The sequence below is a fragment of the Sinohyriopsis cumingii genome, chromosome 10 (genome assembly GCF_028554795.1).
Source record: "Sinohyriopsis cumingii isolate HCF-2022 chromosome 10, ASM2855479v2, whole genome shotgun sequence".
Taxonomy (NCBI): domain Eukaryota; kingdom Metazoa; phylum Mollusca; class Bivalvia; order Unionida; family Unionidae; genus Sinohyriopsis; species Sinohyriopsis cumingii.
This window is the reverse complement of record NC_142970.1, coordinates 12,445,690-12,462,105: the sequence shown is the minus strand read 5'-3', so window position 1 is coordinate 12,462,105 and position 16,416 is coordinate 12,445,690. Positions and strand designations below refer to the sequence as shown.

The window sequence follows — 16,416 nt, the reverse complement described above, 5'->3', positions numbered from 1 at the left end:
TCACACTGCAGACATTGTAGCAATATGACTGAAAAATTGTTAAAGCTACATTAAAAATCCAAATCACATCACATGTATTTTGCATTCATGATAAAGCTTTGCTATGCTTCAAGTCCTACTTAATCAGCAGGAAACATTTCTCAACATTCTTTACACTCAATCTCAAGTGTTATAGATCGACATCCAGTGTCTCAACTGTTGTATCCTTATGACACTCAAATGTACAAATCCAGCAACCAAACTTAAATTGAGTCTAATGTCCAAGGCATAGAGAGTTGCATATCCAAGGTATAGAGAGTTGCATATCCAAGGCATAGAGAGTTGCATGTCCAAAGCATAGAGAGTTACATATCCAAGGCATAGAGAGTTGCATATCCAAGGCATAGAGAGTTGCATATACAATAATATGTCATGAATGATAATATGTAACAAGATCCAGCTGAATGATGATAAAACTGAATCCATCCTGCACAACGACTTTCTCATTCAGGTCAAACCTAGGTGTCACTCTCAACAGTACTCTCTGTATATCTAGAGCTAAACTGTGTTACGAGTCTGCGTTCTTAAAATAAGTAAAAGAAAAAAGTGAAGACAACAAGCTTTGTAAAATTTAACAAATAATTCCCTAGACTAAAATGTCAAACAAATAAGAAAAAGTTCTAAGTGAATCACAGTTCAAATCCCAATGAAAATCCAACATGGCAGGCAATGACACATGCAGAAGTCAGTGATGTACTGATGTGTCAACAGTTTCTTGTTGAATCACAGATAATATTCCAGTTTTTGAATTATGTATAAATTCTGGTAAAAGTCTTTGTCCAAGAACTATCAGAGCACTTTAGTATTTCCAAGGAAAATAGTCACTTGAAATACAATAATTTGAAGAAAATAAAAATTTCAGCCCCAAACTGGACACAAAAAAACTTGACGTCTCAAGTGTTAAGGCATCACTGAAAGAATTAATATCATAACATCAGTTTTAAGACTAACTAAAATGCAAACATATTCCCAGATGAGGATCAAGAGTTCATCCTTCTGGACAAAATTTGTTTACAAATTAACACATGCTTTATGTCACCTAGTCCAGGTATGACCATGATGCAATGATTCTTACTCTGAGAAAGAATTAAAAAAAATACAAAAAGTTGTTTACTGGAACTGTCACTGATTTTAAGGGCAGCAACTAGATACAATGTTTCTATTATTAGATATTTACATCAATGAAATAAATTTATTAAAAAAAACAAACAATCAGCTCAAATAGAACTGAAATAAATTCTGAGAAAAAATCAAGTCCAGTATACAATATTACATTACAATAACATGTAATGGAATAAAACTATTTTAAAACTAACAGACAAACAACAAATTTAAATATACATAACACTTCCCCCCATAAAAGGAAAAGAAATATTTGTATAAAAAAACCTTTCTTTTTACCATATTTCAATTATATAGTGGTTTTTAAGAAAAGTATCATAAGAAGAAATGAATGATACAAAGTATACATGAAATAATATATATCTATGCACATAAAAGTGCATCTGTTGTTAAATTGTCTCTTCCCTTTATGTGCCTGATGTCAATATTATATTCCTGTAACAACAAACTCTACGTTAATAATCACTGATTTTTGTTCTTCATCTTGCTGATGAAAGTAAGGTGGTTGTGACCACTAAACATCATAGTCGGAGAAGGAGCTGAACTATTGTAAACATAAAAGTGTTGTACTGTCAGTATCAAAGCCAAACATTTCTTCTCGATTGTAGAATTATTTATCTGGTGCTTTTTTAATTTCTTATGAAAATATCACACTGGATGATCAAAACCATTTTTATCTTCTTGAATCAATACTGATCCAACCCAACATCATTTCCATCAACGGACAGTTTAAATGATTGACCGAAATTTGGAGCTGTAAGAACTGGTGCGCTCTTAAGTATGGCTTTTAACTATCAAAAGCCTCCTAACATTTTTCAGTTTAATGAAACTTGGTTTTCATGCTCAATAAATTTATCAAGGGTTCATCAGTTATAGAAAAATTGGAACAAAATTTTTGATAGTCACCAGCCATACCCAAAAATTGCATCAGTTGTCCCACGATATGTCCTAGAAATGTTACACAAGCATAGTAAAACAGCGGAACTCACTTTTGGGTAAATTGATTGTCAAACTTGCATCAGTGAGTCTGTCAAAGAATTTCTGAATTGTCACTAAATGTTCTTTCCAGGGGTCATTGTAGATGATGACATAATTGATGTAAGCATCACAGTTATCTAGACCAGACATGATTAAACATTGAAAAGTACTTGGTGAACCCATCATCCCAAATGGCATCACCTTTATATTGATAAAGTCCATCTGGCGTCACAAATACCTTTTCCTTCAGTGGAATTTGCCCAAATCCTTTCCGAAGGTCAAATTTGGTGACATACTTCGCATTTCCTATTTTATCACTGCAGTCATCAATTCTTTGTAATGGAAATTAATCTGTTTTTGTCGCACTGTTCACCTTTCTTCCAGTATAATCAGTCCACATGCGGAAAGTTTATATGGTTTCAGAACAAGTATACAATGTGAACACCAGTCACTTTTACTATAATACGTGACCTGAAGAGGATTTTGTGGCATGGACAAGAGAGCCAGAACTCTTATCAACAGGCTGAAAACTCCTTTCATTTTTGTTTTTATTATACGTTAGTTTTATATTTGACTGAGTAGAGTACAGATTAGTTCTTGTAACTTCACAAGCCTTTGAGAACTTGGAAACATAATCGAGAAGATTGATTTCGGAATCTTCATTAGAAAGAAGTTTCTCTTTTAACAACTTCAATGGTCCACGCACAGTGTGTCCAATAACTAGTTCAAAGGGATTGAATCCTAAAGATTCTTGAACTGATTCCCTAACAGCAAACAAAAGTAAATGAAAGCCTTCATCCCAGTCTTTACCGAAATCATAACAATAACCGAATTACAATTTTTCAAAGTTTGTTGAAATCATTATAAAGCTCCTAGACTTTCAGGGTGATAGGAATAGTTGAATTGTTGATGCCTAACTCGTACCTAACTTGCTAAAAGATTCCAGACATAAAATGTGACCTTTGATCAGATTGGACAAATTTGGGAAGGCCAAATTGAGTTTAAAAAAAACCATTATCAAAGTCTTTACAATTGTTTTAGTTTTAATATTCCTCAAGGAATTGCCTCTGGAAATCTTGTTGATGCATGCATTATGGTCAACAAGCATTGGTTACCTGACATGGTCTTAGGTAAGAGACCAACACAATCTTCCATTACTCTGCTAAATGGTTCTTCAAATGCAGGAATAGGTTGCAGTAGAGCCTTAGATATCTTCTGATTGGGTTTTTGTACCATTTGACGAGTATGACAATATCTGCATTATTTACAAAAATCACTTATTAGTCCCTAAATGACCAGCTAAAGGAGTTTCATGGGTCAGGCTAAGAATTTCCAGTTCGTACGATTTTGGAACTACAATTTGGTAGTTTACTGACCGCTCATCACTATCAGGTACCTTGAGTGGTCTCCATTTCTCATAAGAATCCCAGACATAAAATTTGACCCATGATCAGATTAGAAAGATTAGGGAAAGCCAAAGTGAGTAAAAACAATAACATATAATGGAATAAAAAATATTTTAAAACTAACAAACAGTTAATTTAAATATACATAACAGATGCATTAGCTCCATTTGTAATTTTCTTTCAGTTGATTTTTTTGTTTTATTCTAGGTACTTTGAAGACTGGGTTATTATAATTCTATGCCTGTTGTTTTTTCCTAGGTACTTTGAAGACTGGTCTATTTAATTATATGCCTCTTGTTTTTTCCTAGGTACATACTTTGAAGACTGGGCTATTGTAATTCTATGCCTCTTGTTTTTTCCTAGGTACTTTGAAGACTGGTCTATTGTAATTCTATGCCTCTTGTTTTTTTCCTAGGAACTTTGAAGACTGGGCTATTGTAATTCTATGCCTCTTGTTTTTTTCCTAGGAACTTTGAAGACTGGTCTATTGTAATTCTATGCCTCTTGTTTTTTTCCTAGGTACTTTGAAGACTGGGCTATTGTAATTCTGTGCCTCTTGTTTTTTTCCTAGGAACTTTGAAGACTGGTCTATTGTAATTCTATGCCTCTTGTTTTTTTCCTAGGAACTTTGAAGACTGGTCTATTGTAATTCTATGCCTCTTGTTTTTTTCCTAGGTACTTTGAAGACTGGGCTATTGTAATTCTATGCCTCTTGTTTTTTTCCTAGGAACTTTGAAGACTGGTCTATTGTAATTCTATGCCTCTTGTTTTTTCCTAGGAACTTTGAAGACTGGTCTATTGTAGTTCTATGCCTCAGTATTTACTACAGAAACTTCAAAAAGTTCAGAACACAGGTGACTAGATTATTCTTGGAGTACAAGGAACTGAGCACACCTCAGTGCTCAATAATCTCTCTGATTTGGATTCGGACACAAATTCTGGTCACTACAAGAGCAGATATAAAGACTTGATAATGTTTACTTCCTTAACTATTGTCAGCATGTTTTTGTTTTGTAATTTCATGGTGGTTAGTTTTGTAATTTTGTTATTGTATATGTTTTGTATGTGTTACCTAATATTGTAAAGCACTTAGAGGTACTAAAGATTACTAAGTCCTCTTCTGGTTAATATCTGTTCATTATGCTGCATTTCACTGACAGTCCCATACACCTATCCAGCTGTATGTCCCATCTAGAAACTTACGCTCCTCTTCCAACACTCACACTCACATTCTCACTGTTCCCACTTAAAACAAAGTCACATGGACTTTTTTTGTGTACGAGGGCTAATCTTCATTGTGTTTAGAAACAAGGACAATATGATCTCATTCAATAGTACTCATAAAATACACACTTTCAACTACAAGAACAGATTTAAATTCTTTATAATGTTTACTTCCTTAATTATTGTCAGCATGTTTTTGTTTTGTTAGTTTTGTAACATTGTCATTGTACATGTTTTTTCTGTGTTAGGGGCCATCCATTTAGTACGTACACCAAAATCTGGCAAAGCTTGACCCCTCCCTGTGCACATCCATACTTTTTTACACCCCTCCACCTGCATACGTACGCTTGATGCACTCCCACCCCTCAAATTCTATAGAACAGCCTATATTTAATCCATGCAGAAACGATCAAGGATTAATGATATTAACATGTTAAATATAACATATAGTCCACCGACGTTAAATGTCTGTCTGCAACATAGAAATAAGCTGCATAACTTTAAAAAGTTTGTCTGCTGTATGCTAAAATTCAAACGCTGACTGAACTCAGTCGAACAGGTTACGTATTAGAAATATTATTGAGGTTTCACCCCCAACATTTCCTATGCATACATACATTATCAGTAATCCCCCCCCACATGCAAGCATATACATTTGGGATAACCCCCCTCCATGTGAATGTACTAAATTTATGCCTCCTTACCTAATATAGTAAAGTCCACATTAATAATAATAATAATTTTAATTGTTAGTGATAATCCATAATATTTAGATGCTCCATGTAATTCATAATATATTTTATATTCAGGAAAGTAGTTTAAGAAGATGGACGCTTCCGTCACTGAACCTAACTACAAATGGCAGCCAGAACCAGAGGGAGATGTGGAAGTGGATGTCCATCATGGGTCTTTCTTGTCTGCGAGCAAATCTTTTCCTATACAGCAAAAACTGGTCTCGATTGAAACAGGTATAATTTTAGTGTAGTCCTCACTATATCATGGCCACTCCTGTAACACTCCTCTATCATGGCCATTGCTGTAACACTTCTTTATATATTATGTCCACTCCTATAATATTTCTCAGTATATCATGGCCACTTCTTAACATAAAATTAATATCCAATAATATCCTAAAATTCCTAGAAAAAACCGAACTTAAAAATAGGATATAACCAGCCCCGGACAACCTTGTCACACAGTTAACAAGAGACGGGCGACATTGACACATCTAACAAGACCTGATGTTTCAGCAAAGAAACCTGTCTCCAATTAACAAATATCACATAACCTCCTCCACTAAAATTTACCTAATCTAATTAAAAACCTAAAAAACAACCATAACTAGAAGTCAGGCCTTACAAACCTAAAATTAGGGTGAAAACCCCAAAAATAAGTTTGGATATCCTTGACACATCCCAATGACTAGAGTAATTCGGCAGAGATATCTGTCTTATTAAAATAGAGTTAGCCAGAAATAAAATAACACATGAATAAAGTAAAACAAAATCAACTATCATATTAGCAAACAGGCTAATAAACTCAAAAACTAGGGACTAAATAAGACCAGATGTCTTTGACATGTCATACAGACCCGATCTTTCAGCAAAGATATCTATCTTAATAAATTAAAACTTAACCTGGAAATAAAATAATAGCTCCATCAATCAAACTATGACAAAATAAACCAAAGAACCCTAAAACCCACATTAGGAGCAATAAAATGCATTAACTCTTAATCTTTATTTAACCATCTTTTTAATTATTTTATTTTTAATCTTATTTTAAAAAAATAAAAAAATAAAAATTAAAAAAATAATTTACACTTAAATTTGAATTTCAAATAATGATAAAAAAACAACAACAAAAAAAATGTCTACCTCTACTTGCATGTTCTACTAACCTTAAACAGCACAGAATATTTTTTCCAAAATTCAATAAAAATCTTTAGAACAAATTCAGAATTCCTGCATAGCGGAAACTTAGATCAATCTGGAAAGGAAACAGCGGACAGCAGCCTGCCTTCCGACACTTCTCCTCCCCGACCATGGACAGACACCAATTATCAGCATGCAATGTATGCATAAATGTTTCCAAATAAATACACGAGTGAGTGAGCACAATTCCCTCTCATCCCATCAGGTGAAACAGATTATTATTTCTAAAACATGAGAGTGTGTTGGGTCCATTCTCACTCATGTCAACCCTTCATTCTGGCAGTTAGAGGCCTATATGGACCGATGGCCTGAGGCTAAATTAACAGTGCTCCTTGAGCACATAAATGCCTGGGGGATGAGGCACTGATTCCTTCCCCCCAGGAACAGGCAGCAGTGCGGTCATAAACCTGAAGTACATTCACTTAATATGAGCACACCTCGTTAATTCAATAATAGATAGGTTATTCAGTGCAGCTTTAAAGCTTGTGTGCAATATTGTGGCTGCATCATCATCAATACAGGAAATGAGCATGTGTGGGAATCGATGGTCCACATATGCAGAGTGAATAACTAGGCAGCACATCATTTTATGACCAGCACACTTCCATCTTGTAATTTTGATTTAATATGCCAAGATACCTGATTTAATATGCTGATATACTTTTCTATGTGTTGTTGCTGAAACCTGATTAGTTCAAGGTCTCTCTTTAGGTCTCCAAACCCCTTTCTTTCCTGCCTTGACCTTTTTCGACCATGACATTCACTGTCACACCTGTGCAAGCTTCAGCATGCTGGTGAGTGTGATGCATGTCTTTTGATTGGACGTAAATTGTTTCCAGTTCAGATAAGATGGTTCTTTAGTCCTAGATGTCAAGAAGTGTAATAATGCTCATACACAGTACTTCTAATGCACGGAGAAGAGCTAATGGTTTCTGTCTTTTTCTTATAGCATTCAATCCCAGGCATCACGGCTAAAGTGGGTAATATACCCTGTGTATTCTGAACTATCTCAGTATCCGATAACCTCTTGGGGATATCCACACATGAAATTTGAGCTATTATGGTGAGTCTCATATTCGAATGCAACATTTTGGTCCAACAGATAAAAGGAGCCAGGGTCATGCATGCAGTCAACCTCCTAAAGTTTTCATCTCTTAGAGCATAGGTGAGAATTGATTTGGGTCTTGTGGCTGTGACCTAGATGACCCGTTTGAGTTAAGTGCAACCTCCAGACAGGCAATAGCTTTAGAGGCATCGGTTTAGCACTTTGGCTAAATTTGCAAAATATTTTTTGCTCAGTTGAAAAGTTATCTTTCTTATTGGCCGAGTGGTCTAAAGTGCTCACCATTACAGATCATTGCCAATTCACCTCTGTCTGCATGGGATCAAGTCTCGGGGTTTGGCCATTGTGAGTATGTGAGAAAGCTTGCCAGTAGCTTCTTGTGGGTTGGTGGTTCTTTCTGGGGTTTTCTGCATGTTCTCCACCCACCATATGTACAGGCTGCCATGTTTCTTGTGCTGAAAAATGGTGTTTAACCGTACAACAACAACAGTTTTTTTCCTTATCTTAGTGGTGTTGTCAGGTTATTGTAATTATGCTGTCTCCATATTAGGAGAGCAGTTTACCCTTTTTATAAAGAATTCAGTTAATCGTCCCACAAAGGATGATGATGGCAATGGTTGGATACTCGTACATTTCCTCCTTCTCGTACATGTTCAGTGTGATTAGAGAATGTAATAAACAGAAAATAAATTTTGTTGTAAATTAAGTTTCTTTGGGAATACTTACCCGATCACACTACTGTTAAACCCTCTCATACCTCCTGTCCAATGTGAGCATCCTTGATGCATTGCCCAGCTAAAACTAATAAACAACCAGTTAGTGGGTAGCTACACCTTGAGATGGTAAGGGGAGGTAATGGGTACAAGCAAGTCTTTTTCTTTTGTGTGTGTATATATTTACAGTGGTCCCCCTAATAAACACCCCCCTCCTGACCAGCGGCCACGCACATTTTGTGCCTGAATCCCTTGGCACTGAGAAGTTTGTGTTCAGAAGTACCCCTTAAGAAAAGCCACCCCTCTAACATGACCAGCAGCCAACACATTAGCACACAAATGTAAAATTTACCTCTCACAAATGGCTACATTTTATAATTATTATGTGTCCAGAACCAATATTTAATTACGGTAAGGTAAGTAATCCGATTATTTTTCCCGATGTCTGTTTCTGGATGTCAGGTTTTTGTTACTGAAAGAAGTGCTGACTAAAGTACATGTACCACTAAAGTTATTATTATATCATTAATGCCAAGATTTGCAGGAAAAGGGGTCAGCAATGTTTTGATATTGCTCTGGCCTTCACAAAACATTTTTCTTCGTTTTTTTTGTTTGTTTAATTGCCGATTACGACCAGACGTAATTGTCAAAATCATAACAGAGAGTTCATTACAAAGAAAATTAAGAGTGTCCTCCATGAATCAAGGGATGGGGGGGGGTCTAACCTGTAACAGTTGTTACGAACCCCTGTGGATCATAACATAGTCAGATAGAAATGGGGTCAGCAATATTTTGATAGAGCTTTGGCCATCACACAGTGGGTTTTTTATTGTTGTTTTTAATTGACGATTACAACTAATGTAATTGTCAAGATCAGAACATGGTCAGATAGGCCAAAAATAGATTTTGTGAATTAACACACACACATGCACAGAGAAACAATTAACCTTGAGCAAAACAGGGTACCAGACAAAGACTGAAAAATCACATGACAGTACATGTATTGGTTCTTTTATAACAAGGTTTTTCATTTACAAACGTTTTGTCTACAAAACTAAGTTGCAGTACTGTACAATTAGCAACATAGGAATAAATCATTACAAAACTTTAACATGTCATCACGTAAGTGACGAAATAATACTTTAGAAGGAAAAGTAAAAAAAATATTTGACTTCACGACAATGGAGAGAGTTCACTTGCCGAAAGATTGTATATTGGCAAGATTATATTAAAAAAACAAGATCATAAAAGATAAGGATAATATTCTGTAGCAGTGGGAAAATGGAGTAAATGGATAGAGAATTTTTTAAATACGAAACAATGTATGTACCAAGATTTAAATAATGTTTGTGAATGGTTTTGTTATGTGCATGCCAACAATATTCAACTCACATTCCACCCGTTTTATAAGGCCACTTTCGCAGTGCAGAAGGGTTGGCTGTATAAGAGAGGGACCAGTGTGTGTGTGTGTATATATAAAGAGAGAGAGAGAGAGAGAGATTTTCTCATCTTTCCGGGAGGGATTCCTGGGTTTGAGTGGTAGGTGAGCTTATTTCCTAATGTTAATTTTATTGGGTCAGTATTCTATGAGTAACATCAGATACTAAAAATGGTCTTTATTTTCTTGGCTGTGATTGAATCTTTTGTGGTCTGTGTAATTTAAAGTCTCCTTTTTCTTTACACACAGCTGTTTCTGAAATGAAGCTGGATCCAGATGGTGGAGAGGACCTTGAAAGTAAAGATGAGAAGCCGTTGCTGAGCACCATTAACATTACAAGCATACCTGATGAGTACTGCCTCTGGACTGGGTCATACAAAGAATGGTCAACCAGTGTTAACCTGGGACCATTTCGTGAAGGTAGTACTACAACCACTACTGCTACTACAACTACTACAGATGCTACTACCTCCACTTTTACTGACCAATACAAATTATAAATGTGAATTACGACATGTAATCTGTCTGTCTCGCTGAAGATGAAGTTTTTAAAAAAATGATCAGATTATTCTAAACTTTGCAAGTTTACGCTAACTCTTTTCTGAATCACTTAGATCATTCCAGGCATGTTGTTGAACTGCAAACTGGCACATTGTTGTGGCCACATTTTTGACAAAATTTGCTTTGTTCATTTTCTTTAGGTATCCCCATCCCACCTGAGGATAAACATGCCATGAATTACTATGAGTCCTTACAGTACATGCTTTATGAGACTGGATATCCTGAAACTGTGGACAGAACGAGTCAACCAATCTCTGCGCAAAAGGATGCTGTTTCTATCTGTGTCCTTTCTTGCCCTGTGGAATGCATGGCCATTCTCATGGAAGGTGAATTCATAAATTTGTGTCTTTGTGCAAATTTTGGTCAGATTTCAAAGTAATTCTGGTTTGCAAATTTATGTGTTTTTCATCAGTACTCTGGTTAGGGAGTGCTCAATTTCTGAAATATTATTGTTTGTGGAAGCACAAAAAAGTTTGTATTTGGATGTGACATACTATGTCTTTCAATGAAAATAGGTCACTGTAACCCATATTTCATGGTCTAGTAATTTTTACTTTTTACATGTGAGCATAGTGCGATATTGTGATAACTTTTCAGAAGGCATTGTCATTGCAGGTATAGCGATATATGCGTTGTTTTTGCATTTAGCTCCATTTTTCTATAACGTTTATGGTGTAATTATCTAGCAGACATGCCTATCGTCCCACATTTTGCGCATTAGTCCTACAAATAGCCCAAATTTGCCTTTGCATCCCGTAAATATGCATATGAAAATCTGCAAAAGTGGAGATAAAAATCAGCATGTCATAAAATATGTTATCGCCAACCAGAACAGAAAATTATCAACTCTGCGCATGCGCGATGGTTTAAAATAGCCGTTGTTCTGAGGTGGTTCTAATACAAAAATCTACATTCACAGATTTTTTACACTCTGTTTACAATGATTTGTTTTTGATTCTGGACAAAAAATTCAAGGCTTCTAAAAAGCAATTGGATTTCGATGAAAGTGATTCAAAACCTACATAAAAAAATGCTCACATTGTTTTCGTAAAGAATACACTGAGGAGTATGAATTTATAAAACCAGGAAAAAATGCAGACACAAATGCTTTCTGCATCATCTGTAATTGTGAGTTTTCAACAAAGTCTAGAGGAATGTTTGATGTACGCAGACACATTTCAGGAAAAAGGCATTTTGACCTTGAAAAAGAAGCTAAACACAAGAAAAGTGTTGGATTTTTTTCATTATCGGCTGGATCTAGTGCGACTTCATGTTCTTTGCCTAAGTATGATGTAATTAGAGCTGAAGTTATGTTAGTAGGTACATTTTCAAAGGCTTTTAAAATTATGTTTAGTGACTCTGACATTGCTAAACAATTTCATTGTGGTAGATCAAAAGGAACTGCTATTGTTAAAGAAATAGCAGCCAATACTACATTAAACTTAGCTGAAAGAATGCAGAATCGCCCATTCACTGTTTCTACAGATGGAAACAATGATCAAGGAAACTTCAAGATCTTTCATCATGTTATCAGAACTGTTGATCCAGTATCATCATCAGTAACCTCAGACATTCTCTCAATCCCTGTTTGTGAAGGCTCTGCAACAGGTGAAGAAATATTCAATCTGATACAGAATGAATTGCAAGTTGATGACATTCCTTGGTAGAATTGCTTGGCTGTTGGGTCTGACAATGCCCCTGTGATGGTTGGGTAGGACAGAGGAGTCTATGTGTTTATGATTAAAGAGCAACCGAATTTATATCTTTCAGGCTGTGTGTGTCACCTGATACATATAGTGGCAGAAAAGGTGCATTTTTAATTTCAAGATGTAGACCAGGGTCAGCTAGATCTACACTGAAAAAGAGCTGCAGAACCTGAAAAGTGCTTACTACAGGTTCCTTAGGATGAATTGATTAGTCCTGGACTTGAATTTTTTATATTTGTATATATTGTAAGTAGGTGGGTACTAGGTTTTATACATAAATATGCATTGCTGGTATTTAATGATGCTTTGAGAGAATTTTTTATGTTTATTCGCACTAACATACTTATGTTCCTCATTTTCATGCTCTGTCCTCATTTTTGGATGTGGCATCCCTCAAAAACATTTTCTGGGGTAGGCATGTCTGATCTAGGAATATACTACTCACTACAGGCAATAGTAGGTCACAGTTAACAACTTTTCATTCTCTAATGACACTGAAATGTTTTTTTTTAATAAAGCCACAGTGTTACTGGTCAGAATACCATGGAAGTCCTGTAGGTAACATGTACATGAAGCATATTTTGTCCAGCACTATGGACTGACATAACAAGGTATATAATTGCCTCATGATACTACAGTCATCAATGAAAACTTATCAATGACCTATATTTCACACTTCAGTGAAGTATGCTCAGCAATATGGGCTGTGCACAGTTTCTCAAGGTTAGGGTGTGCATATAGGTTGGTATTTAGAACTGGTATTTAGAGATCACCTTCAAGAGAAAATTAGCTCTCTTTGACCTATATTTTATGGTCCACCATTTCATTTCAAAGATATTCTGGGGTGCTATTGCCTAGGGAATCACATAACTTACTTAAGTAGATGATGAGTTATAATGTAAATCCATGGTTTATTAATTCTGCTTACATTGACATTTCTCAGGTTCTCTTGGTTAAAGTTTACTTTTAAACCATTTTCTGAAGAAGTAGATAAGACGATTTTGGGATCTATATACGTGGTTCAAGAAATCTAAAAAGATCGGTACTACATTAATAAACAATGAATATACAGTATTCATACTTTGCCATCATGGTTTCATGTATTCAGTAGTCATTGCTTGCAATCTATTCATACCTCTTGTTGGACATCTATACATTTCTGTTGAGGAATTCATTTTGTTACATGGAAGAGTACAATCTAGAGAGGTAAGCAGGCCTTGAGCTTGTATGTCTCTCTTTATTTCAGGTACTATACAGTTACTTAGCAGCTAGTATTTTCCTATAATGACTGCAATTTTTAACATTTGTCATGCAACTAATCTTCTATCAAAGTTAGAGCACTTTCCAGGCATTGTTTGGACCATTTTTTCATTTTCAAGCAGTTTTAAGACCTTGATATTCAAGCAGTTTTAAGACCTTGATATTCAAGCAGTTTTAAGACCTTGATATTCAAGCAGTTTTAAGACCTTGATATTCATGCTCTTTGAAGGTTTTCATAAATATGATCTGAATCCTTTAATGAATACAAGAAGGGTAAATCTAGATATCTAATGACAACAAGTCTGAATCCTTTAATGAATACAAGAAGGGTAGTTCTAAATATCTGATGACAACAAGTCAGAATTCCTTAATGAATACAAGAAGGGTAGATCTAGATATCTAATGACAACAAGTCTGAATCCTTTAATGAATACAAGAAGGGTAGATCTAGATATCTAATGACAACAAGTCTGAATCCTTTAATGAATACAAGAAGGGTAGATCTAGATATCTAATAACAACAAGTCTGAATCCCTTCTTTTGACTTTTTTTTTACAAGAGTCTTTTCTCTGGATATACATTTATAATGCTCTCTGTCCATGTGTATGCTCTATGTTATGATGCTCTCTGTCCATGTGTATGCTCTATGTTATAATGCTCTCTGTCCATGTGTATGCTCTATGTTATAATGCTCTCTGTCCATGTGTATGCTCTATGTTATAATGCTCTCTGTCCATGTGTATGCTCTATGTTATAATGCTCTCTGTCCATTTTGTATCCATCCTTGGCATCCTGTTAGACTTCCTCAAAGACATTTCCTTTTTTATTCAGTGAACAAATGAATGTTTTCGGTTGGTCATCTGGTATCTTATTTTTGAAGTTTCACTTCAAATATAAAGTTGCTTGAAATGGGTGATTTGCATTTATATCTCTTTCAAAATCCTTCTCTTAAGATATAAGGAAATTGTTTTGTAAATTGTCTAGCTCCAAAATTACTTATCTGATCAAATTATCATTAGGAAATTACTCTTTGCTACCTCTAAATTCAGCTCTCCTTGATAGATGTAAAATCAAGTTACTATATGATTCAGATGAAGGGACGGAACTCTTACAAATTAACTCCCTTTATCCTGGGTGTTGACCAGTTCAGACTTGAACAAAACCTTTAACAGGATACTTTCTTTTGAAGGGAAGATAGGTTGGGTGGGGTGAATAAGATTGGGGAAGTATTTTTGGAGAATCATAATTTACTGAAAAATTTCATTTTTTATCTCAAACATGTTAACCAATCATATTAACATTAGGTTAGAGTTGGAGGAAATGCAGGTATCTGAACTGTACCCACATCACCTGTAGGAACTGTACCCACATCACCTGTAGGAACTGTACCCACATCTCCTGTAGGAACTGTACCCACAACACTGTAGGAACTGTACCCACATCACCTGTAGGAGCACAATGCTTGATCTACTAAAAGAATGAAGTTCTCTTAATATGAGGCTAGCACAACTAAAGATGTGTTTGTATTCATGCAAGGGCTTGCTTTGTAGTATTCAGCACCTGGCTATTGCCTCGTATTCAAAAGTTTGCCAGATTAATCCAGTGAATATTGTACTGTCATGCCTGGGGCAGATATTGTACTGTCATGAATGGGGTTTGGCAACTTCCTGGCCAGCTACCAGAGGCCCAGCAAGGTTCAGGTCTCTCCTTTGCAAGGCCATGATATGCAAATAGAAGACTAAGAGAATACATTTGGTCCTGAAATGAGACATTACATTTGATGGCTTATGGAAATTGTTCATATTTCACGGGTCGAAATCTTCATAGGTCATATCAGTAGTATGACAGGCATGTAGTTTGTATCCACAGACAGTGCATTCACCTCAGTCACAAAGCAAAAGCTAGTGCTATTGGAAATAAAGTCCTGTATGATAACTACTTCGGCAAGGTGGAAGATGAGTTGAGCCATGTCAAGACCCAACGGAGGTTTCATTTTGGAAACAAGTGAGTGTGGCTGAGATATGTCGAAATTGAACATGATGTCCAAGAGGTCCTTTGGGCAAATAAAGTCTTTTCTATGATGCCTTAATGTATCTGAGCTCATGGAATGTTAACCCTTGATTGTGATAGAGGCTGGATTGCTCTTTCCAAAGTGGAAGCGAAAGAATATAGCTAGTTGGGATGGAGGCATGAGCAGTGTGACATCGTTAATGTGACACCCATCATTGAAATCTTGCTACTTCCCCTCGTATGCTGTTAAAGTGGAGGGCTGTCTAGCTGTTATAAACCCCTTGGCAAAGGGTCGAGATTGGCTGAATGGAAGGTCAGTCTCAAGTTGTTGAAGAAGAGGTGATATGTGAAGAAGTATATACAATAAAACCCCTGAAAACCGACAACCCTTGGAATCCCACAATTTTTCAGTTCCGAGAAGTTTTGCAGATATGAAAAAAGTCTTTCTATGTGCTCATGTGATGAAAGTTAGAGATTATGTGATTATGAGATCATCATTATGTATTTGTGTAAGAGTACACAAAATAAAGAATGCTAATATTTAAAAATCAGTGTATTTATTAAAGAACCTGGCACAGAAATAAATTTGGATGCTTCACATATAAATAGTTATCCTCACAAGAAACATGAGGAATGAGAGATACTTTTATAACTTTATTTCAAGTCTGTTGAAATTGTAAATTCATTATCTTCAAATCCCTGTTGTATCTACTTTAAATGATGTGGCTTGTGTTAGTGACTCCATTTCTTGTGCCTTAGGTGAATAATGTAATAATGTAATAATAATGTTCATCATTTGCAAGTTTACCCAGGCTCATTTATGTTTTTTTTTATTTAAATATATCTCCATATGATATAAAACTTTATGGCATTTAGTATCACAACCAAGTTGCTCAGAAAATACACTCTCATATTATCACTTTCATCATCAGCCTGATTGCTTTCATGAAACCGTGGGACAA

At 35.6% G+C, this 16,416-nt stretch overlaps 1 protein-coding gene across 7 annotated transcripts in view; it reads left to right on the top strand.

Moving 5' to 3' along the window:
- Window positions 1–16,416, top strand: part of LOC149789608 (carnosine synthase 1-like) — a 166,728-nt gene that overhangs the window by 117,185 nt on the left and 33,127 nt on the right. For 5 of the 7 annotated variants that reach the window (XM_089971631.1, XM_089971629.1, XM_089971627.1 and 2 more), the window contains exons 2-4: window positions 5,579–5,737; window positions 10,167–10,337; window positions 10,619–10,804. In XM_089971631.1, coding sequence (XP_089827757.1) covers window positions 5,596–5,737; window positions 10,167–10,337; window positions 10,619–10,804 — 499 coding nt within the window. In that variant the 5' untranslated portion in view covers window positions 5,579–5,595. Of the gene's footprint in view, window positions 4,400–5,578; window positions 5,738–10,166; window positions 10,338–10,618; window positions 10,805–16,416 lie in introns of all 7 variants that reach the window. The other 2 variants (XM_089971628.1, XM_089971626.1) reach the window with 2 other exon arrangements.